Source organism: Ranitomeya variabilis, chromosome 2 (assembly GCF_051348905.1).
Source record: "Ranitomeya variabilis isolate aRanVar5 chromosome 2, aRanVar5.hap1, whole genome shotgun sequence".
NCBI classification, from domain to species: domain Eukaryota; kingdom Metazoa; phylum Chordata; class Amphibia; order Anura; family Dendrobatidae; genus Ranitomeya; species Ranitomeya variabilis.
Window position 1 is genome coordinate 834355059 of NC_135233.1, and position 26065 is coordinate 834381123.

Consider the following 26065-nt stretch of genomic DNA (forward strand, 5'->3'; position numbering starts at 1 on the left):
CCTCTATACATTATTAAGGGCACCATATAGTCCTCCATACAGTATTATGGGCACCGTATAGTCCTCCATACAATATTATGGGCACCACACAGACCTCCATACAGTATTATGGGCAACTTAGTCATCCATACAGTATAATGAGCCCACATAATGCACCATGCAGTATTAAGAGCCCCATATATTACTTCATACAGTCTAATGGGCCCCATATATTATTTCATACAGTATAATGGGCCCCATATATTACTCCATACAGTATAATGGGCCCTATATACTACTCCATACAGCATAATGGGCCGTATATAATAGTTCTCCCCCGTTCCCTGCTGTTCTGGTTTCCCCAGTGTATTCTGATCCTCGGCACAGAGGATGCGCTGTAGTAACATCATTGTTCCCTCTGCGCTAAGACGTCACAGAGCTCAGATGCAGAGGGGGAATGATGGGAGAGGGAGCATTAGCGGATGGCTCGCTCACTCATCATTGCTTTCAACTGTGTCGGTGCTGGCATCAGGGCCCCACTTTCTTACGAGCCCAATAGCATGCCATGTCCCCGACAGTTTGTGTACCCCGGCACTTGCCCGCTTGCGCTGGGTGGTGATGTCGGCCTTGATATGTGTGTCCTAACTGAGCACCACCAAATATTAACCAGTGGGTGAAATGCTTTTAGGACACGCCCTTAAAAAAAGGGATTTATAAAAAGAAAATAAATCAGCACACCGATTACATAAGAGAAAAGTGTCGGACTCTATTGGCCCAGGAGGTAACATTTTAATTCCATAGCAGAGAAATGATCTGTTATGGATCAGAAATATCGTCACATGGGCTAATAAAGAGTTCACCACTTTCCACAATTAATTGGAGTGCTTCTTATGTTCATATACACAGACACACTTAGAGCAGATACTTATATTTACCCCATGTATACAGGAGTATACACATTGTACACAGTTCCACACTGTATACTGTGGTAAGGAATATAGAATGGAGCGGTGAATATACAAAATAGTGTAGAGCTGTGGCAGTATGTACAGTGTGGATTCCACACTGTATACTATATACACAGCACCCTACTATATGAACAGCTCTACACTATATATACACACAACTCTACATTATAATTAAGACAGTATTATGCTATATTATGATGCATACATCATATAGGAGACACCACGACTGCTAAATATATATCACAATGAGACTACTGTACATACATTATATAGGTGATACTGCAAATGTTGTGTATAGTCACAGTATAATTTATATAATGTATATACAGCAGTATCACCTATATATTGTATACAGACTGCTCTATATACAATATGTAGGCAATACTGCTACTGATTTATATAATTGCAGTATCATCCATATACTGTATATATACAGAGGGGCAAAAAAGTATTTAGTCATTCAGCAATAGTGCAAGTTCCACCACTTAAAAAGATGAGAGGCGTCTGTAATTTACATCATAAGTAGACCTCAACTATGGGAGACAAACTGAGATAAAAAAAAATCCAGAAAATCACATTGTCTGTTTTTTGATCATTTTATTTGCATTTTATGGTGGAAAATAAGTATTTGGTCAGAAACAAAATTTCATCTCAATACTTTGTAATATAGCCTTTGTTGGCAATGACAGAGGTCAAACGTTTTCTGTAAGTCTTCACAAGGTTGCCACACACTGTTGTTGGTATTTTGGCCCATTCCTCCATGCAGATCTCCTCTAGAGCAGTGATGTTTTTGGCTTTTCGCTTGTCAACACGGACTTTCAACTCCCTCCAAAGGTTTTCTATAGGGTTGAGATCTGGAGACTGGCTAAGCCACTCCAGGACCTTGAAATGCTTCTTACGAAGCCACTCCTTCGTTGCCCTGGCGGTGTGCTTTGGATCATTGTCATGTTGAAAGACCCAGCCACGTTTCAACTTCAATGCCCTTGCTGATGGAAGGAGGTTTGCACTCAAAATCTCACGATACATGGCCCCATTCATTCTTTCATGTACCCGGGTCAGTCGTCCTGGCCCCTTTGCAGAGAAACAGCCCCAAAGCATGATGTTTCCACCACCATGCTTTACAGTAGGTATGGTGTTTGATGGATGCAACTCAGTATTCTTTTTCCTCCAAACACGACAAGTTGTGTTTCTACCAAACAGTTCCAGTTTGGTTTCATCAGACCATAGGACATTCTCCCAAAACTCCTCTGGATCATCCAAATGCTCTCTAGCAAACTTCAGACGGGCCCGGACATGTACTGGCTTAAGCAGTGGGACACGTCTGGCACTGCAGGATCTGAGTCCATGGTGGCGTAGTGTGTTACTTATGGTAGGCCTTGTTACATTGGTCCCAGCTCTCTGCAGTTCATTCACTAGGTCCCCCCGCGTGGTTCTGGGATTTTTGCTCACCGTTCTTGTGATCATTCTGACCCCACGGGGTGGGATTTTGCGTGGAGCCCCAGATTGAGGGAGATTATCAGTGGTCTTGAATGTCTTCCATTTTCTAATTATTGCTCCCACTGTTGATTTCTTCACTCCAAGCTGGTTGGCTATTGCAGATTCAGTCTTCCCAGCCTGGTGCAGGGCTACAATTTTGTTTCTGGTGTCCTTTGACAGCTCTTTGGTCTTCACCATAGTGGAGTTTGGAGTCAGACTGTTTGAGGGTGTGCACAGGTGTCTTTTTATACTGATAACAAGTTTAAACAGGTGCCATTACTACAGGTAATGAGTGGGGGAAAGAGGAGACTCTTAAAGAAGAAGTTACAGGTCTGTGAGAGCCAGAAATCTTGATTGTTTGTTTCTGACCAAATAATTATTTTCCACCATAATATGCAAATAAAATGATCAAAAAACAGACAATGTGATTTTCTGGATTTTTTTTTCTCAGTTTGTCTCCCATAGATGAGGTCTACCTATGATGTAAATTACAGACGCCTCTCATCTTTTTAAGTGGTGGAACTTGCACTATTGCTGACTGACTAAATACTTTTTTGCCCCACTGTAAGTTGCAGTATCACCTATATATGATTTATACAGACAGCTCTATATACATTATATAGGCGATACTGCACAGTATTCCCTATATATTGCATATACAGCATTCTGTATACATTATATATCCGATACTGCAATTATACACAGCAGTTGCTGTAGTATAGACTGCTGTGTATAACTGCAGTGGCGTCTACATAACATATATACAGCAGTCACAGTATCACCTATATAATGTGTATAGATTGGTGTATATACATTTTAGATTATATAGCTCCGTTCCACTTGTGGACCGCCGGCCGCTGCGCACAGCCCATTTGTAGAAGTCACATGTTGGTAAGCGCATCGACCAGATGCGACTTCAGGGGGCCTCACGCTTCCGGCCGAATGGCCAACGGGCTCGGGGACGTAAGCCGATGAGACCTTCATGGCACCTCCTGCCTCTTCCGATGCCACCAGAGCCAATGCCTCGCGGCCCAGGGCTGGGAGTACTTCATTGCTTTTGCTTTTCTCCCCCCTGCAGGCATCCTGCGGTATTGCCCGGGGGTTTGTGGCTAACAGGTACCAAGCAAAGACCATTCTATTTCCACAATCATGCCCACTCAGGGAGTATATCCCTGTGGTGACCTCTGCAGCGCTTTCAGCTCCCTCTGGTACCGGCCGCAGTAGACAGAATGCCCTGCCACACCCCGGCCGACCCAGGGCTGGGAATCCTCTTCACTGCCATCTTTTTTACTGATGGTTCCCCATCAAGGACAGGAAACCAACTGATACTGAGAAAGGAGACTTTTTTTTTTTATCTTAAAGGTTTCCTGTCCTTGAAATGCAGATCCTCTCTCTAGTGGTGCCGTGGTGACTGAAAAAAAAGATATGAATGCATGCCTAATTAATATATCACTATGTGCAATAAATAATGTAGCAATAGTGTATACCCCATCAACAAATAACATGCATTAAGTAAACATGACACAAAAAAGTATTAAAACTTTATTAAAGCAGAAAATGAATAAAAATGTTTAATAAGTGAGGCAATGGAAAAGGAGGCATCAGAGAAAACAGACATAAAAGCTAAAAAATATATATATATATAGAAATAACTGTACATAGGTGTGCAAATAGTTATCAATAAGTAGTGATGACCTTGATTATAATAAACAAGTAGATACAGAGCAGACCCCAGAGTGGTGAAAAAGCAAAAAGATAGTAGGTGCTAGTGTACAACACGATGATGAGATATTGTAGTAATTAAGACATTTTTATAAAAAGGTTAAAACATAATATACAAGAAAATTATGAAAAATACACACCAGCAACTGCTACAATTTGAAAACTTGTTTTAAATAAGGCCATAATTAAAGACAAAAGGGAATTAGGGCAAAGTAATAATGAATACAATGAAAAAGTATCCCAAATTCAAAAATAGCTTAGCCAGTGAATGAATATTTCAACAAGCACCAGCTGGGACAAAAGTGCATCAATGGAAAAAAAAATGTCAGAGTTATCACAAGGAAAATATCTGTTCCTTCAGGGATGGCGTCTACTCCAAAGCGCATTTCATGGAAAACTTCATCGGGGTGGCATCATCCAACCTAATATACCTCGTCTTACCAATGAACAATAATCTTCTCACCTGTCATGTTAATTAGCATCTGTACACGGTGGCAGCATCTCACCCCATCCTTCCACTGCTTGGGATCCTTTGTCACAAGACATCACAGATGATCACTTGAGGAAGCCTTGTAGAAAAGCACTAACACCGCCAGGGAAGACAGGGGATGGCACATGCGCTGCAGTTTGATAAAAATGGGTTTTATTTACTGCAGATCTGCCAGTTCTCTGATCGTTGCGACTTGTAGCCCTGCTCACCACACCGACAGCTTTGTGTACATTGTACATAGGCAGAAATAAAAGGTTAGACTATCTGGCATCAGGTTTACTAGTCCTACAATGATAAAATCACTTATCAGCAAGAGATCATCAAAATCACAGCAAGCAGCCCAGTAAGTGACACATCATTGCAATCAGGGTCTCTGTCCCACATCATTCTGCTCTCAGATAAAGTGTCTAACTCCTGGTGACAGATTCCTTTAAAAAGGAGGAATGTGTGACAGAACTACTGTCCATAGCCAGTACACACCTGAACAGGTCATCAATACTAGCAAGATACGTTCACTCGGCTTAATCTGTAGTCTCAGAACAGTGTTCAGAACACTGACATACAATTATTGTATCCTTAATTTCAACAACATTTTTCCTCAAAAGTTAAAGAGATTTTCTGGTCTTTGTAAAGTTAACAAAAAGGGTAAAAGATTCAATTAGTGGTTTCAGTGGATGGACAGGCATCACTTCTGGCCCCAATAGCAGATACTAGTGTTAAAAGGGGGTTCTCCTACTTGGCCGGCCCCTTCTCACTCCTCACGTTTGGCTCAGTTAAAATAAATACACCTATACTCACCTCCGGTGCTATTCCAGCAGTGTCAGCCCTCATGTGAAGCTGATGTTCACGTGAGCCCTGCATCCAATCAGACAAATTGCTCATCAACAGGAAGTGAGCACTGCGGCTGTTCTGACTTCCCCATGATGATCGATCTGTCCGAAGGTGGGCACAGTGATGCCAGTGCTGATTGGGCAAAGGGCTCAAATGACACAACCTCATGTAAAGGCCAGGATTGGCGCCGGAGGATACGCTATTTTATTGAAATGGATATCGCCCACGTTTGACCCCAAGTAGTGGACAACCCTTAAGTATTGCTTTTTTTTCCAAAAATATCTCTATACAATGCAAGCTTTACAATAGCAACGGAAACCAGTTTTAAACGAATGGCTCTCACATAAAACGTCAATACAAAATAAGGGAAAAAGGGTGAAGTGAAGATCTTGACATACTTAATGTTGTTGATCTGTGTCATTACTAACACAAACTATTCACACTTCTAGGTTTTCAATTCTGAAAATATCTAAGTCTTAAAACACTGATTTCATTTCATTAGTTGTTTAATGGACATACAAAACACTTAATAAAAGCGTTTTAATACTTATAATCTATGCCTTTGCAAATCAATTTCTGTAATATCTAGGTTATGCAAAACTACGTTATATTATAAAGGGGTTGTACTATTGTAAAGCATTTTTGTGTTGTTTTTTAAAACACATAGAAGTACCAGCAATCCGTTCAGCGTAAGATCAACCGATTCGGAGAAGGAAATAAAGTACTAAATGCACCCAATCGAGTGAATAGGTATCCATGTTATACAGTCATGTCAATTCCTCTTGAGACTCACCCATCTGGGACCCCAAATGCCACACTACTCAATCTATTCCAAATGGCCACTTTATTAGAGATACTTAGCCATCATGATTGGAGCTTCCATCTATGAAAATCAAACACATGTTCCGTATGGCAGCATAAAATCTATCAGGTTTCCATGGACCAGTTTCAGTGTGAAAAATCGCACAATCTGAATGACTTCAACAAGACAGGTTTATCAGTACTAGACTAGCCTGAGCCATCATATTAATAATGGTCACCTTACTGAGTTGTCATACAATAATCTAAAAAGAATAGGGTTGATATGTCTCAATAAAAGGGATGCCGTGAAAACAAACAACTGTTGTCTAATGGAAACAAAGGCAAGACACGTGGCCATTATCAGAGATTTGTCTATGGGGAATGTACTTCTTACCGTGTATGAGATTGACCAATCATAAGCAGCCAGCGTCATAGGGAAAAAAAAAAGCCTTCCTCTTCTCGTGGATCTCTACAGCTGTGTAGAGATGCAGTAGAGCCAAGTTATTTATCATTACAAACCCTTCCACGTCTCATCAGCTCTCCCCCTCCCCCCACACTGACTACCATGAGATGAAATCTGCAAAGGTTTGTAGTTATACATGATTCAGCGCTACTGTATATCAGTGAGGAAATGAGGGCGAATTGATGCTTCTGGCTTATGATTGGTTATCCTCATACAGTGTAGGAAGTACACGCCCTCAGTGTCATACCTCTGGTAATGCCCAGGTGAATAATAACCTAAATATCTCCACAACGGAAAAGGGAAATAAATATACCGGTTGTTACTTACCGGTAATAGGATTTTACAGAGTCCACGACAGCACCCATTACGAGAGAGGGGATCCGCCCACCATCAGAATAGGAACCTACAGGTTAAAAAGGGGCGGTCCCCCTCGCTTCTCCAGTCTGTGTTCCAGAGTACAAAGGATACCGTCACTGAATTAGTACATGATAATTATTCTTTAAACACCACTAAATACCATCACCCCCAAAGCGTGAAATCTGAAAAGCACACCTTCCAAAGAGTGCGGGAAACCAGTGATTAACTATGGGGAGGGAATGTGTGGGTGCTGTCGTGGACTCTGTAAAATCCTATTACCGGTAAGTAACAACCGGTTTTCCTATCGCCACGACAGCACCCATTACGAGAGACTTTCAGAGACTATTCATCTGGGAGGGACCACAGCACTAAGTACTGAACACCCAAAGTCTAGGCTGGAATTGGATGATAGATCAAGACGGTAGTGCTTATAAAAGGTGGAAGGAGATGACCACGTTGCTGACTTACATATTATATCAATGGGAACATCCGCTTTCTCTGCCCAGGATGAGGCCATAGCTCAAGTGGAGTGGGCCTTGATGCCGTTTCCCCCTTGGCAGAATAGGCAAGACATATCGCATCCCTGATCCATCTGGCGATAGAACCCTTTGTGACACTCGAACCCTAAGAGTATTAACTGCCAACCCCAATTCTCGGCCCTTCTGCAAGAATTCTAGAATAGCCTGAATTGGAACATGGTCTCTTAGGGGGGTGCTGATGAAATGTAAGACATTTTTTCCAGACCTTAGAATAAATTTTGGTAGTAACCTCTTTTCGGCTATTTAGCAAAGTAGATATTAAGGCCTCTGAAAATCCTCTCCGTTTTAGCAACTCCCTCTCATATTCCACGCCGTCAAATGAAGATCCTCCATATTGGGATGACGAAATGGACCTTGAGAAAGGAGCCCCGGACTCACAGATAACACCCAAGGATCGGTTACTGACATCACTGAGTAGCGAAAACAATGGTCTCCGCGGCCAGAAGGGGGCAATTAGAACTACTCTCGCCTTCTCTTCCCTGATCTTCCTGAGAACTCGAGGAATCAAGCACATTGGGGGGGGAAAGCATATGCTAGAGTGAAATCCCAACAGACTTGAAGGGAATCTACTATGCATGGTCTGTCTGCCACATGAAGCGATGCAAACTTCCTGACCTGCCTGTTTCTCCTTGTAGCAAACAGGTCTATGACTGGTAACCCCCAGAGCCTGACTGTTTGAATATTTGACGGTCCAGAGACCATTCCCCCTGGCGTAGGTAATGTCGGCTGAGATAGTTGGTTGCTTCCACATTGAGTTCCCTTTTATGTGAACTGCTGAAAAGGAAAGGAAGTGAGCTTCGGCTAAAGCAAGTATCTCTGCAGTGGTGAACATTAGAGATTGTGATCTTGTCCCCCCCCCCTTGATGGTTGAGGTAGGCCACTACTGTCATATTGTCGGTCTGCACCTGTACATGTGAACCCCGCAGGTACTGTAGTAAGTGAAGGAACGCATATTTGACTGCTGCGAGTCCTTTCAAATTTGAAGAACTTTGGGATTCCAGGATTGACCACCACCCTTGGGCCAGAACGTCCCCCATGTGAGCTCCCCAACCCAATGGGCTGGCATCGGTCATGACTGTTGTCCGGTATGATTCCCCATTGAACCCCCTTTGACAAATGGTACATGTCCAGCCACCACTTTAGGTCGTAGAGAGTGGCGGTTGATAGCCGGAGTTTCCCATTTAAACGACCTTGAAGCTTCCTTTCTGCCTCGAGGATCTTGGATTGTAGTAAACGGGTATGGGATTGAGCCCATCGAACAGCCGGTATACATGATGTCAATGACCCCAGCAGGGACATTGAGTCTCTTAAAAGTTATATCTGGATTTTTTCTCACTGCCGTGACCTTGTGAATAATCCTTATGTTTTCTACCAGAAGAAAAAAAACAAACTGATCTTCCGAGTTTAGAAGAATACCGAGGAAAACTGGACGAGTTGAGGGTTCCAGCTTTGATTTCTTTAGGTAGATCAACCAACCAAGGTCCTGCAGAGATGATATTATACAGTTTAAGCGGGCCTTACATTGGATAGCCAAAATTCCAATTATCAGGAAATCGTCCAAGTAGGGTATCTTTTTCTCTGACATGGGCCATAACTTCTGCAATCATCTTAGTAAATACCCTCGGGGCCATAGATGGGCCAGAAGGCATTGCCGTAAACTGAAAATGCCTAACCTGATCGTTTAGCCACACTGCCATTCTGAGGAACTGCTGGTGATCCTTGTAAATGGGTAGATGGTAGTAGGCATCTTTTAGATCCAGCACAGACAAGTAACACCAGGGAAATAGAAGTTTAGTTGTCAACCTAATGTACTCCGTTTTAAAGGCACTATATTGTAGAAATTTATTTAATTTTCGCAAATTTATGATGGTCCTAAAGGATCCATCAGGCTTGAAAATCAAAAATAAAGGAGAATAAAATCCCTCCCTTTCTTGATCCTTTGGTACTTCTACAATAACTTCTTTTTTTCTCAACTGCTGAATTTCTATTTCTAAGGCCTGCTGTTGGTCCGAAGAATTAAGAGTAGTCAATACATAACTCAGAGGTATTTCACGAAATTCTAATTTCAATCCTGATGCAACTATACCCAAGATCCAGCTACTGGATGTTATCTTGGCCCATTGGTCAAAGAAATATTTTAATCTATCACCCACTGGGAGGTCTGTTTTATCTGTAGTTGTGTCTGCGTCTCGATGATAAAGAGCCACCGAAATATGCACCTTTTTTTTTCTTTGGCTCCGCCGGTTCCCAATCTCGGTCTGAATAAGCCCTCCGGAAAGGCATACGTCTTCTGAAGGCATTTCTGAAAGTAGGATTAAATACTTTAGGAAATCCCTTTTTCCTATCCTCTGCTTTTGCAAGGATATCATCCAGCACAGGACCAAATAAGTACTCACCCCTGCATGGAATAGTACATTTTGCTCTGTCTTGAGCATCACCCTTCCAAATCTTAAGCCAGAGAGCCCGCCGGGCAGCATTCGAAAGACCTGCCGATCTGGCTGCTAACTTTAAAGAGTCTACTGATGCATCCGGCAAAGTACGCTACCCCTTCACGAATTTGAGATAGAGAGTCCAGCAGTTTATCTCTAGGGACCTTAGCTTTTAGCTGGTCCTCCAACTGATTTACCCAGACCATAATAAATCTGGCAGTACAGGTACTAGCGATTGCAGGCTTAAATGCTCCGGATGACGACTCCCATACCTTCTTTAAGAACATATCCGCTTTTCTGTAAGGCTACTTTCACACTAGCGTCGTGCACTGCACGTCGCTATGCGTCGTCTTGCAGAAAAAAAACGCATCCTGCAAAAGTGCTTGCAGGATGCGTTTTTTCTCCATAAACTTTTATTACCGACGCATTGCCGTCGTCGTGTGACGGTTGCGTCGCCACCAAAAAATGTTGCATGTAACGTTTTTTGGTGCTTCACCTGCAGCATTTCCGACCGCGCATGCGCGGCCGGAACTCCGCCCCAGCCTCCCCGCAACTCACAATGGGGCAGCGGATGCATTGAAAAACAGCATCCGCTGCCCCCGTTGTGCGGCGCTTTCACTGCTAGCGTCGTTGCGCCGCAACGTCGCATGGCGATGTGCAGTGCACGACGCTAGTGTGAAAGTAGCCTTAGATTGATCCTTAAGAAGGCCTACATCCTCCAGTGGTAGAGTGGCTGACTTTGATGTGGAAGCCACAGCTGCGTCCACCTTAGGGACTTCTACCCACTGAGACAAAAGTTCATCATCAAAGTGGTATCTCCTTTTTGCGGATGATGGTAATAACCCCTTATCCTGTTTATCCCATTCACACCTAACAAGATCTTTAACTGTGTCTACCACCGGAAAATATTTGCAATTTTTCTGACATAACCCCGCAAACATGATATCCTGGGTGGATCTGGGTTCCTTATTATTTGCAACCCCCATGGTCGTGCGAACCGCCTTCACTAATACATCCATATTTTCTACAGAAAAGCATGGTCTTCCCTCTTCATCCGAAGAGGATGATGATGAAGGGTCTGAACATTCACCCTCTTGTAGAGATGGGCTGGAATCAGACGATAAGCCCACACTAGGTTTTTCATGCCGTCTGCTTTTCAGGGAACATTTGATTTCTTCCCTAATAACCGCTCTTAAGTCTGATCTATGCAGGGGAGCTTCTTCCTCTAAAAGTACAGCAAATACACGCCTGACAAAGCTTTTTAACCCCTTAAGCCCCGAGGGTGGTTTGCACGTTAATGACCGGGCCAATTTTTACAATTCTGACCACTGTCCCTTTATGAGGCTATAACTCTGGAACGCTTTGACGGATCTTGGCGATTCTGACATTGTTTTCTCGTGACATATTGTACTTCATGTTAGTGGTAAAATTTATTCGATATAACTTGCGTTTATTTGTGAAAAAAACGGAAATTTGGCAAAAATTTTGAAAATTTTGCAATTTTCCAACTTTGAATTTTTATGCCCTTAAATGACATACATATGTCACGCAAAATACTTAATAAGTAACATTTCCCACATGTCTACTTTACATCAGCACAATTTTGGAACCAAAATTTTTTTTTGTTAGGGAGTTAAGGGTTAAAAGTTGACCAGCAATTACTCATTTTTACAACACCATTTTTTTTTAGGGACCACATCTCATTTGAAGTCATTTTGAGGGGTCTATATGATAGAAAATAACCAAGTGTGACACCATTCTAAAAACTGCACCCCTCAAGGTGCTCAAAACCACATTCAAGAAGTTTATTAACCCTTCAGGTGTTTCACAGGAATTTTTGGAATGTTTAAATAAAAATGAACATTTAACTTTTTTTCACACAAAATTTATTTCAGCTCCAATTTGTTTTATTTTACCAAGGGTAACAGGAGAAAATGGACCCCCAAAGTTGTTGTACAATTTGTCCTGAGTACGCTGATACCCCATATGTGGGGGTAAACCACTGTTTGGGCGCATGGCAGAGCTCGGAAGGAAAGGAGCGCCATTTGACTTTTCAATGCAAAATTGACTGGAATTGAGATGGGACGCCATGTTGCATTTGGAGAGCCCCTGATGTGCCTAAACATTGAAACCCCCTACAAGTGACACCATTTTGGAAAGTAAACCCCCTAAGGAACTTATCTAGATGTGTGGTGAGCACTTTGACCCACCAAGTGCTTCACAGAAGTTTATAATGCAGAGTCGTAAAAATAAAAAATCATATTTTTTCACAAAAATTATCTTTTCGCCCCCAATTTTTTATTTTCCCAAGGGTAAGAGAAGAAATTGGACCACAAAAAATGTTGTGCAATTTGTCCTGAGTACGCCGATACCCCATATGTGGGTGTAAACCATTGTTTGGGCGCATAGCAGAGCTTGGAAGGGAAGGAGCGCCATTTGACTTTTCAATGCAAAATTGACTGGAATTGAGATGAGACGCCATGTTGCGTTTGGAGAGCCCCTCATGTGCCTAAACACTGAAACCCCCTACAAGTGACACCATTTTTGAAAGTAGACCCCCTAAGGAACTTATCTAGATGTGTTTTGAGAGCTTTGAACCCCCAAGTGTTTCACTACAGATTATAACGCAGAGCCGTGAAAATATATATATATTTTTTTTTTCACAAAAATGATTTTTTAGCCCCCAGCTTTGTATTTTTACAAGGGTAACAGAATAAATTGGACCCCAAAATTTGTTGTCCAATTTGTCCTGAGTACGCTGATACCCAATATGTGGGGGGGAACCACTGTTTGGGCGCATGACAGAGCTCGGAAGGGAAGGAGCGCCATTTGAAATGCAGACTTAAATGGATTGGTCAGCAGCCGTCACGTTGCATTTGCAGAGCCCCTGATGTACCCAAACAGTACAAACCCCCCACAAGTGACCCCATATTGGAAACTAGACCTCCAAAGGAACTTATCTAGATGTGTTGTGAGAACTTTGAACCCCCAAGTGTTTCACTACAGTTTATAACGCAGAGCCGTGAAAATAAAACATCTTTTTTTTCTCACAAAAATGATTTTTAGCCCCCCAAATTTTTAATTTTCCCAAGGATAACAAGAGAACTTGGACCCCAGAAGTTGTTGTTCAATTTGTCCCGAGTACGCTGATAACCCATATGTTGGGGTAAACCCCTTTTTGGGCGCACGGGAGAGCTCGGAAGGGAAGGGGAGCACTGTTTTACTTTTTCAACGCAGAATTGGCTGGAATTGAGATTGGACGCCATGTCGCGTTTGGAGAGCCCCTGATGTGCCTGGACAGTGGAAACTCCCCAATTCTACCTGAAACCCTAACCCAAACACACCCCTACCCCTAATCCCAACGGTAACCCTAACCACACCCCTAGCCCTGACACCCATAATTCTAATCCCAACCCTAATCCAAACCGTAAATGTAATTCAAACCCTAACCCTAACTTTAGCCCCAACCCTAACCCTAACTTTACCTCCAACCCTAGCCCTAACCCTAGCCCTAACCCTAACTTTAGCCCCAACCCGAACCCTAGCCCTAACCCTAACTCTAGCCCTAACCCTAATGGGAAAATGGAAATAAATACATTTTTTTAATTTTATTATTTTTCCCCTAACTAAGGGGGTGATGAAGGAGGGTTTGATTTACTTTTATAGCGTTTTTTATATCGGATTTTTATGATTGGCAGCTGTCACACACTAAAAGACGCTTTTTATAGCAAAAAAGTTTTTGCGTCTCCACATTTTGAGACCTATAATTTTTCCACATTTTGCTCCACAGAGTCATGTGAGGTCTTGTTTTTTGCGGGACGAGTTGACGTTTTTATTGGTAACATTTTCGGACACGTGACCGTTTTTTATCACTTTTTATTCCGATTTTTGTGAGGCAGAATGACCAAAAACCTGCTATTCATGAATTTCTTTTGGGAGAGGCGTTTATACCGTTCCGCGTTTGGTAAAATTAATAAAGCAGTTTTATTCGACGGGTCAGTACGATTACAGCGATATCTCATTTATACTATTTTTTTATGTTTTGGCGCTTTTATACGATAAAAACTATTTTATAGAAAAAATAATTATTTTGGTATCGCTTTATTCTCAGGACTATAACTTTTTTATTTTTTTGCTGATGATGCTGTATGGTGGCTTGTTTTTTGCGGGACAAGATGACGTTTTCAGCGGCACCATGATTATTTATATCAGTCTTTTTGATCGCGTGTTATTCCACTTTTTGTTCGGCGGTATGGTAATAAAGCGTTGTTTTTTGCCTCGTTTTTTTTTTTTTTTCTTACGGTGTTTACTGAAGGGGTTAACTAGTGGGGCAGTTTTATAGGTTGGGTCGTTACGGATGCGGCGATACTAAATATGTGTACTTTTATTGTTTTGTTTTTTTTATTTAGATAAAGAAATGTATTTATGGGAATAATATATATATTTTTATTATTATTTATTTAGGAATTTTTTTTTTTTTTTTTTTACACATGTGGAAAAATTTTTTTTTTACTTTTTTACTTTGTCCCAGGGGGGGACATCACAGATCGATGATCTGATAGTGTGCACAGCACTCTGTCAGATCACCGATCTCACTTACATCGGTGCAGGCTTACCAGCGTCTGCTCTGAGCAGGCGCTCGGTAAGCCACCTTTCTCCCTGCAGGACCCGGATGCCGCGGCCATCTTGGATCCGGGACCTGCAGGGAGGAAGGAGGTAGGAGACCCTCGGAGCAACGCAATCACATCGCATTGCTCCGGGGCTCTCAGGGAAGCCCGCAGGGAGACCCCTCCCTGCGCGATGCTTCCCTATACCGCCGGTACACTGCGATCATGTTTGATCGCGGTGTGCCGGGGGTTAATGTGCCGGGGGCGGTCCGTGACCGCTCCTGGCACATAGTGCCGGATGTCAGCTGCGATAGGCAGCTGACACCCGGCCGCGATCGGCCGCGCTCCCCCCGTGAGCGTGGCCGATCGCGTATGACGTACTATCCCGTCACCGGGAATTAAGTCCCAGGTCACCTTGACGGGATAGTACGTCATACGGGATTAAGGGGTTAACATAGCTGTCTGGTAAGGGTACTGTGCATAATGCACACTGCTTGTGTTTGGTTTTTGTTGTCTTTTTAACCTATAACAAAGCACAAGAAACGAAAGAAATCAGCTACCAGGTGTAGATCACACACTCACCAAAGGCTGATCAAAGGAGTACCGGTTCCGGAGGAGGTGAATTGTCACGTAACGCTGGGGCGTTCGAACGCTGCTGCCCCCGTACTACACCGCTGCGGCTTCTTGAACGGCTGCTACCGCTCTTTCTGTGCTGCTCAGGCACCTCCACCTGAAGGTGCTCTACGTCCCCCAGGAGGACATCTCGCCGCACACTGCTCACCTGCTCTGTTTTAAGAAATGCCGTGCGCCTCCTCCCCGGCCTCCGCCGGGAGTACCTGCAACTACTTCCGGGTCACGAGCACTTTGTCTTCCCTAGATGAGCGCCGGAGCAGCGCTGCGCACACGCGACTCAGGGTGGCATTCCCCGGCCCCTGGGATCGCGACATACTTGTTCCCAGTCGAGGAGGGGTCTGAGCGCAGTACACCCCTGACGCTGCTTCCAGTGCCCCCGTCTCTGCCGTTCCCACAGAGACCACGCAGAGGCTGATGGACCTAGGTGAGTCTTCAACCTGCAGGCTCCCGTGCAGGACAGGAACCCAAACTGGAGAGGCGAGGAGGACCGCCCTTTTTAACCTGTTGGTTCCTGTCCTGATGGTGGGTGGATCCCCTCTCTCATAATGGGTGCTGTCATGGCGATAGGAAAAAACACACTTTAGTATGTTGACTTGCTGTTACTACGAATACATCTTACAACAGGGCTTGTAACATGCCATTTCAGCAATAGCAGCTAATCAAAACCATTTAGTTACTGCTGATTTAGAAAATCATTCAGCTCATTTTATTCTGACTTAAAATGATATATGTATATGTAGCTGGACCTTGCTCCTCTCAATGCAGCATGAACTCTCCACTGCCCTGCAGACTCAGTATAATGGCCTCCAGTTTACACTCACAAGTACTAAGTTGCAGATAGTTGATAGTGGCCACTGTACAATGAGGCAACTTCTTGTAACCCTTTAGCTACCTCGATCCCAGAGCCAGATAGGAACAGCCAAATGGACGAATGTGCCCGCGTGGCTGCAGTTTGGCCAGCTTTAGTATTGAGCATTTTGGAATGGCTGCAGGTCTCATTGACATTTTAGATTGCATAAACAGTCTATAAAGTTATACTATAGTTAACACTTTCTATACGAGTCTCCCTTTATAAATGTTTTGGCACATTCATAAATTACACTCCAGCCAGTTTATCAGACTATAGTACAGTTGAAGAGTTCATACCCAGATAAAGCTGTAACATTAGCACACTGTAGGCATTTACTTAAACACAGAACAGAGGAGCACGTCCCTCTAGTAGCTGTAACAGAGGATGGAAAGCGCCACCGCTGATGCACTTACATTAGAACTGGAGTGATCGGCTTTGGCTAGTAATCTGGGAAAATAGAAATAAATGACAAATTGAATTCACCTAATTTTTCTAAAGTGAGAAGTCAGAATAATTCTCTGCAGGGTCTGGCATTTCTGTACACTACACAGCCAGCCAATACATTTCATTGGGATCTGCATCACTTGCTCTTTGGTAGGATTGATGTAAATACCGTATTTTCCGGCGTATAAGACGACTTTTTAACCCCTGAAAATCTTCTTAAAAGTCGGGGGTCGTCTTATACGCCGGGAATCGTCTTGTACGCCGGGTGTATATGGTGGGTGGGGGGAGTGGTCCTGATGACGACGAGGGGGCGTCTCACAGGAAAGTGAGTATCCCCCATTACCTTATCGTAGCGCTGCAGCGTGGGGTCTCTGTGCTGGGAGCGGCGGCTGCTGTGCTGGGAGCGGCGGCTGCTGTGCTGTGGGGCGGCGGCTGCGGTGCTGTGGGGCGGCGGCTCATCTTCTGCAGTGTGGGGCCTCTGGTGCTGTGGGGCGGCGGCGGAGTATCTTCATGCAGTCGGGGCTCCTCCGGCATCTCATTAAAGCCTGGAGGCCCCGCCGGCAACTCCATCGGTTCAATGCGGTGGCCTCCGGGAAAATGGCCGCTGCTCAGATTCAGATCTCGTGTCCCGAGATTTCGGGACGAGATCTGAATCTGAGCATGCGCAGCCCCCAGCGGCCATTTTCCCGGAGGCCACCGCATCGCACCTATTGAGCTGCCTCCGGGAAAATGGCCACTGCTCAGATTCAGATCTCGTCTCCCGAGATCTCGGGACGAGATCTGAATCTGAGCAGCGGCCATTTTCCCGGAGGCCCCCGCATGGAGTTGCCGGCGGGGCCTCCAGGCTTTAAGGAGATGCCGGAGGAGCCCCGACTGCATAAACATACGCCGCCGCCGCCACCCCACAGCACAGAGGCCCCACACTGCAGAAGAGGAGCCGCCGCACCACAGCACAGCAGCCGCCGCACCCAGCACAGAGACCCCCACGCTTCAGCGCTACGATAAGGTAATGGGGGATACTCACTTTCCTGTGAGACGCCCCCTCGTCGTCATCAGGATCACTCCCCCCCCCCAAAAGGCACATATTCACCGGCCCTATAAGATGACATACGGTGTATAAGAAGACCCCCAACTTTTAAGAAGATTTTATATTTTAACTGGTAAAGTTGGGGGGTCGTCTTATACGCCGGAAAATATGGTACTTTTATGCCCAAAAGAGACAAAATTATAGGAGAACACTTCATCCCCCTCCCTCCACCCCTTGTATTGCCAGCTACACTTAGTGGGCCTTGCAGCAAGATACCTGATCGACTTGTCAGGGGACGCTAACTTATAGGGATAATCCTAAGGTGGCTAAGGAATTAAATAGGGTTATATGTACACCATTTTCACATTCATACATACAAACTAGGGCAGTGCTGTCAGAGCTGTAAGATTAGCATTGCTTTTGTGCAAGCTTTAAAATACTGAGCGAGTATTTCCAAAAGACCCAAACCAGAAAGTAATACCCATGCACTACAGTGCTACATTGCAAAAAGCTGGTGAACAACATCATTAAATTAGATTAACATGTTCCCATAAAAAAGAAAAAAAAAAAAAAAAAACCCACACATTATATTATAATGTTATATAGCTGTATGATATACCTTTACTGAATAAGAAAAAGCTCATCGTGGTCATGTCATCTTTATTTTTTTCTTATTATTTTTTAATGGTGCCGACTCACTTGTTTTCTTATTCAAAAGTTTGTACTTTAGTAGCATTATTATTCAGAGAGAAAAAAAAACTGCTAAGTGCTATATTTGAACCTTGTAGAAAGTTTTTTTCCCCATAAACAAAAAAAAAAAAAAAGTGTAACTGTGCTGCAGAAATTAGAATACATAGTCTAGATTAACTCAGAGTAAATACCATGTAAGCACAATTTGCAAGTCTAGGTTTACATTTTCCATAGTCAAATAATTTTGTAAATATATATATATATAACTTTTTTTTCAGACCTATCAAAAGGATAGTTCTGTACAGAAGAAAACACTGTTCTTTTTAATCTTTCCAGAGAGCAATAAGTGTGGCCATCTTAACAGCGCACTAATCACTCTTCTTTATGCCGTTTCTGCCATTTCTAGCCCTTGAAGATGGTTTGGATATTGATTCAAAGTTCCAGTCAACAGGTGTCAGCAGCTGTTGGGTTTTCTTATAGGTCCAATAGGGGTTTAGTATTAGTGTAACTAGAGAGAGTCCAACGCAGAAGAAAGCTACGTACAGCACGTTCACAGAGCTCAGCAGGCGATCCCAGTTGGAAAGAGTTACCCACCACATATGATAGGTTAGGACCATACGGCAATGGAACATGTGAATCATAACCCACTGATTCACCTTCCAAAATAACGTCTGTGACCAACCCGCCTAAAAGGAGAAGTAAAAGGAAATATACATTAAAATGCATGTAAAATTAGCCAGAAAGTACACTATAGCCATATAGTGACCTCTACTCTGGTAGGTACACTAATATTTACACTTCAGCAATTACACTACATAAGAGTGCACAAATATTCAAAGTTATCACCTTTTTTGCAAGTTTAGCTCCCATGCAGATATTATTAATACTTGCAGGTTATGTTACTCGACTATGATGGACTACAAACAAACTGTGTGGGGTCTGATCTTGCAATGAATCATTTGCATATCTCCTACTGTCATTGGGTTAACCCCTTCCCGACCTTTGACGCCACATAGGCGTCATGAAAGTCGGTGCCAATCCGACCCATGACGCCTATGTGGCGTCATGGAATGATCACGTCCCTGCAGATCGGGTGAAAGGGTTAACTCCAATTTCATCCGATCTGCAGGGACAGGGGGAGTGGTACTTCAGCCCAGGGGGGGGTGGCTTCACCCCCCCCCCCCCCCCCCGTGGCTACGATCGCTCTGATTGGCTGTTGAAAGTGAAACTGCCAATCAGAGCGATTTGTAATATTTCACCTAAAAAACTGGTGAAATATTACAATCCAGCCATGGCCGATGCTGCAATATCATCGGCCATGGCTGGAAACACTTATGTGACCCCCCCACCCCACCGATCGCCCCCCCAAGCCACCGATCTGTACTCCGCTCCCCTCCGTCTTGTGCTCCGCTCCCCCGTCCTCCTGTCCGCTCCCCCCCTGCTCCTATGCCACCCCCCCGTGCCCCGATCTCCCCCCCTTATACTTACCGAGGCTCCCGATGTCGGTCCGTCTTCTCCATGGGCGCCGCCATCTTCCAAAATGGCGGGCGCATGCTCAGTGCGCCCGCCGAATCTGCCGGCCGGCAGATTCGTTACAAGTACGTTTTGATCGCTGTGGTAGGTTCTATCACAGCGATCAAAATAAAAAAAATTATAAATAAACCCCCCCCTTTATCACCCCCATAGGTAGGGACAATAATAAAATAAAGAAAATATTTTTTTTTCTTTTTCCACTAGGGTTAGGGTATCAACTAGGGTTAGAACTAGGTAGGGTTAGGGTTATGGCATGTGCACACAGTGCGGATTTGGCAGCGGATCTGCAGCGGATTGGCCGCGGATCCGCAGCGGATTGGCCGCTGCGAATTCGTAGCAGTTTTCCATCAGGTTTACAGTACCATGTACACCTATGGAGAACCAAATCCGCTGTGCCCATGGTGCGGAAAATTCCGTGCAGAAACGCTGCGTTGTATTTTCCGCAGCATGTCAATTCTTTGTGCGGATTCCGCAGCGTTTTACACCTGTTCCTCAATAGGAATCCGCAGGTGAAATCTGCATAAAAACACACTGGAAATCCGCGGTAAATCCGCAGGTAAAACGCAGTGCCTTTTACCTGCAGATTTTTCAAAAATCGTGCGGAAAAATCTCACACGAATCCTCAACGTGGGCACATAGCCTTAGGGTTAGGGTTGGAATTAGAGTTACGGGTGTGTTGGGGTTAGGGTTGTGGTTAGGGGTGTGATTAGGGTTATGGCTACAGTTGGGATTAGGATTAGGGGTGTGTTGGGGTTAGTGTTGAAGTTAGAATTGAGGGGTTTCCACTGTTTAGGCACATCAGGGGTCTCCAAACGCAACATGGCGCCACCATTGATTCCAGCCAATCTTGCGTTCAAAAAGTCAAATGGTGCGCCCTCCCTTCCAAGCCCCGACGTGCGCCCAAACAGTGGTTTACCCCCACATTTGGGGTACCAGCGTACTCAGGACAAACTGGGCAACAACTGTTGGGGTCCAATTTCTCCTGTTACCCTTGCAAAAATAAAAAATTACTTGCTAAGACATAATTTTTGAGGAAAGAACAATTATTTTTTATTTTCACGGCTCTGCGTTATAAACTTCTGTGAAGCACTTGGGGGTTGAAAGTGCTCACCACACATCTAGGTAAGTTCCTTCGGGGGTCTAGTTTCCAAAATGGGGTCACTTGTGGGGTGTTTCTACTGTTTAGGCATATCAGGGGCTCTGCAAACATTACATGATGCCCGCAGACCATTCCATCAAAGTCTGCATTCCAAAACGTCACTACTTCCCTTCCGAGCCCCGGCATGTGCCCAAACAGTGGTTTACCCCCACATATGGGGTATCATCGTACTCAGGACAAACTGGACAACAACATTTGGGGCCAATTTCTCCTATTACCCTTGGGAAAATAAAAAATTCTGGGCTAAAAATCATTTTTGGAGGAAAGAAAAATTATTTTTTTATTTTCACGGCTCTGCGTTATAAACTTCTGTGAAGCACCTGGGGGTTATAAGTGCTCACTATGCATCTAGATAAGTTCCTTGGGGGGTCTAGTTTCCAAAATGGGGTCACTTGTAGGGGAGCTCCAATGTTTAGGCACACAGGGGCTCTCCAAACGCGACATGGTGTCCGCTAACGATTGGAGCTAATTTTCCATTCAAAAAGTCAAATGGCACGCCTCCCTTTCCGAGCCTTGCCGTGCACCCAAACAGTGGTTTACCCCCACATATGAGATATCGGCGTACTCAGGAGAAATTGCCCAACAAATTATAGGATCCATTTTATCCTGCTGCCCATGTGAAAATGAAAAAATTGAGGCTAAAAGAAATTTTGTGTGAAAAAAAACACTTTCATTTTTACGGATACATTTGTGAAGCACCTAAGGGTTTAAAGTGCTCACTATGCATCTAGATAAGTTCCTTGGGGGGTCTAGTTTCCAAAATGGGGTCACTTGTGGGGGAGCTCCAATGTTTAGGCACACGGGGGCTCTCCAAACGTGACATGGTGTCTGCTAGCGATGGAGATAATTTTCCATTCAAAAAGTCAAATGGCGCTCCTTCCCTTCCGAGCCCTGCCGTGCGCCCAAACAGTGGTTTACCCCCCCATATGAGGTATCAGCGTACTCAGGACAAATTGGACAACAACGTTCGTGGTCCAGTTTCTCCTTTTACCCTTGGGAAAATAAAAAAATTGTTGCTAAAAGATCATTTTTGTGACTAAAAAGTTAAATGTTCACTTTTTACTTCCATGTTGCTTCTGCTGCTGTGAAACACCTGAAGGGTTAATAAACTTCTTGAATGTGGTTTTGAGCACCTTGAGGGGTGCAGTTTTTAGAATGGTGTCACTTTTGGGTATTTTCAGCCATATAGAACCCTCAAACTGACTTCAAATGTGAGGTGGTCCCTAAAAAAAATGGTTTTGTAAATTTTGTTGTAAAAATGAGAAATCACTGGTCAAATTTTAACCCTTATAACTTCCTAGCAAAAAAAAAATGTGTTTCCAAAATTGTGCTGATGTAAAGTAGACATGTGGGAAATGTTATTTATTAACTATTTTGGGTCACATAACTCTCTGGTTTAACAGAATAAAAATTCAAAATGTGAAAATTGCGAAATTTTCAAAAAAAATTGCCAAATTTCCGTTTTTTTCACAAATAAACTCAGAAATTATCGACCTAAATTTACCACTAACATGAAGCCCAATATGTCACGAAAAAACAATCTCAGAATCGCTAGGATCCGTTGAAGCGTTCCTGAGTTATTACCTCATAAAGGGACACTGGTCAGAATTGCAAAAAACGGCAAGGTCATTAAGGCCAAAATAGGCTGGGTCATGAAGGGGTTAACAAAAAAAAAAAAAAAAAAAAGATTTATAAGCAATACTTACTTACAGGGATAAAGGAAAAATACCAATCACACAAACATAGGTATTCACTAGGGAGTGGAGGATGGGGTCAAACCAAAGTAAAAAAAACAAAAAAACAAAATCTAGCAATAGTCTCAGATAAATCCACCAAATGCCTTCTGAAACAGCAACCTCCAATCACCATATATTAACCCCTTTCTGCCATCGGAAGGAATAGGATGTCCGATGGCAGAATCCCCGCTTTGATGTGGGCTCCAGCGGTGAGCCCGCATCAAAGCCGGGACATGTCAGCTGTTTTGAACAGCTGACATGTGCCCGCAATAGGCGCGGGTGGAATCGCAATCCGCCCACGCCTATTAACTAGTTAAATGCCGCAGTCAAACTGACAGCAGCATTTAAGAAGTGCTTCCGGCCATCTGGCCGGAAATGCGCGCACAGGTGACCCCAGTCACGTGATGGAGGTCGTCGGCGCATCGGCATGACAACCAGAGGTCTCCTGAAGACCTCTATGGTTGTGGATGCTGGATTGCTATGAGCGCCACCCTGTGGATGCGCTCAGCAATTCAGCTACATAGAGGCGATCAAGTTCAACGCACCCCCTTTTGCCCCATTCAAAACAAAAAAAAATAAAAAAAAAATATCAAACCTACACATATTTGGTATCATGTTCAAAATCGCCTGATCTACCAATAAAAAAAAGGATTAATCTGATCGCTAAACGGCGTAGCGATAAAAAAAAAAAAAAAAAGTCAAAACGCCAGAATTACGGTTTTTTTGGTAGCCGCGACATTGCAATACAGGCGATCAAAAGAACATATCTGGACAAAAGTGGTATCATTAAAAAACGTCAGCTCGGCGCGCAAAAAAATAAGCCCTCACCCAACCCCAGATCATGAAAAATGGAGGCGCTACGGGGCATCGGAAAATTGCAGAATTTTTTTTTCACCACTTAGATGAAGAACCTAGACATGTTTGGTGTCTATGAACTCGTAATGACCTGGAGAATCATAATGGCAGGTCAGGTTTAGCATTTAGTGAACCTAGCAAAAAAAGCCAAACAAAAAACAAGTGTGTGATTGCACTTTTTTTGCCATTTCACCACACTTGGAATTTTTTTCCCCTTTTTGTAGTACACAACATGGTAAAACCAATGGTGTCGTTCAAAACTACAACTCGTCCCGCAAAAAAATTAGCCCTCACATGGCCATATTGACGGAAAAATAAAAAAAGGTTATGGCTCTGGGAAGGAGGATAGCGAAAAACAAAAACGAAAATACCCCAGGTCATGAAGGGGTTAAACATGCAGCATGAGCCAACTCTGGAAAACGAGTGCTTGCCAGGGCCCAGATTATATAGGAGATGAGAGTGGCTAACCGTGAACAGCTGAGAACCTTAATGCAAGAAAACTTCCAAGAGCTCTGAACTGAGCAGATTAACGCCTTCACTGCTAAAAGAAACCTGCACCGTTTATTATGAAGGTGAAGTGCTTTAATCAGTGCAGGAGTAAGTGAAATAAGACGCAGGCGGTCTCCTGGCTCCTCTGTTGCGGTAAACCCATGACACCTGTCCTGTTCATTAGGACTTTAAACATAGGATATACAGGTCCTTCTCAAAAAATTAGCATATAGTGTAAAATTTCATTATTTACCATAATGTAATGATTACAATTAAACTTTCATATATTATAGATTCATTATCCACCAACTGAAATTTGTCAGGTCTTTTATTGTTTTAATACTGATGATTTTGGCATACAACTCCTGATAACCCAAAAAACCTGTCTCAATAAATTAGCATATCAAGAAAAGGTTCTCTAAACGACCTATTACCCTAATCTTCTGAATCAACTAATTAACTCTAAACACATGCAAAAGATACCTGAGGCTTTTAAAAACTCCCTGCCTGGTTCATTACTCAAAACCCCCATCATGGGTAAGACTAGCGACCTAACAGATGTCAAGAAGGCCATCATTGACACCCTCAAGCAAGAGGGTAAGACCCAGAAAGAAATTTCTCAACAAATAGGCTGTTCCCAGAGTGCTGTATCAAGGCACCTCAATGGTAAGTCTGTTGGAAGGAAACAATGTGGCAGAAAACGCTGTACAACGAGAAGAGGTGACCGGACCCTGAGGAAGATTGTGGAGAAGGACCGATTCCAGACCTTGGGGAACCTGAGGAAGCAGTGGACTGAGTCTGGTGTGGAAACATCCAGAGCCACCGTGCACAGGCGTGTGCAGGAAATGGGCTACAGGTGCCGCATTCCCCAGGTAAAGCCACTTTTGAACCATAAACAGCGGCAGAAGCGCCTGACCTGGGCTACAGAGAAGCAGCACTGGACTGTTGCTAAATTTTGCATGTCATTCGGAAATCAAGGTGCCAGAGTCTGGAGGAAGACTGGGGAGAAGGAAATGCCAAAATGCCTGAAGTCCAGTGTCAAGTACCCACAGTCAGTGATGGTGTGGGGTGCCATGTCAGCTGCTGGTGTTGGTCCACTGTGTTTCATCAAGGGCAGGGTCAATGCAGCTAGCTATCAGGAGATTTTGGAGCACTTCATGCTTCCATCGGCTGAAATGCTTTATGGAGATGAAGATTTCATTTTTCAGCACGACCTGGCACCTGCTCACAGTGCCAAAACCACTGGTAAATGGTTTACTGACCATGGTATTACTGTGCTCAATTGGCCTGCCAACTCTCCTGACCTGAACCCCATAGAGAATCTGTGGGATATTGTGAAGAGAAAGTTGAGAGACGCAAGACCCAACACTCTGGATGAGCTTAAGGCCGCTATTGAAGCATCCTGGGCCTCCATAACATCTCAGCAGTGTCACAGGCTGATTGCCTCCATGCCACGCCGCATTGAAGCAGTCATTTCTGCCAAAGGATTCCCGACCAAGTATTGAGTGCATAACTGAACATTATTATTTGATGTTTTTTTTGTTTGTTATTAAAAAACACTTATTTGATTGGACGGGTGAAATATGCTAATTTATTGAGACAGGTTTTTTGGGTTATCAGGAGTTGTATACCAAAATCATCAGTATTAAAACAATAAAAGACCTGACAAATTTCAGTTGGTGGATAATGAATCTATAATATATGAAAGTTTAATTGTAATCATTACATTATGGTAAATAATGAAATTTTACACTATATGCTAATTTTTTGAGAAGGACCTGTATGCAGGACACCTGTCCCTTCCACATGTGATGTCACTAGCCTGCTTACTTCTGTATCAGTTATATTACAGGGTTTTATTCTACTTAAAGTTGTGTGAAAAAGTGCTTGCCCCTTTCCTGATTTCCTATTCTCTTTCACACTTAAAGGGAACCTGTCACCCCCAAAATCGAAGATGAGCTAAGCCCACCGGCATCAGGGGCTTATC

General features: G+C 43.6%; 1 protein-coding gene across 1 annotated transcript in view; it reads right to left on the bottom strand.

Annotated features, from left to right (window-relative positions):
• Window positions 1-18275: 18275 nt before the first annotated feature.
• CLN8 (CLN8 transmembrane ER and ERGIC protein) overlaps window positions 18276-26065 on the bottom strand; it is a 34103-nt gene continuing 26313 nt past the window's right edge. The window contains exon 3 of the mRNA XM_077290066.1: window positions 18276-18992. Within this exon, the coding sequence (XP_077146181.1) occupies window positions 18675-18992 (318 nt within the window). The 3' untranslated portion in view covers window positions 18276-18674. The remainder of the gene's footprint in view (window positions 18993-26065) is intronic.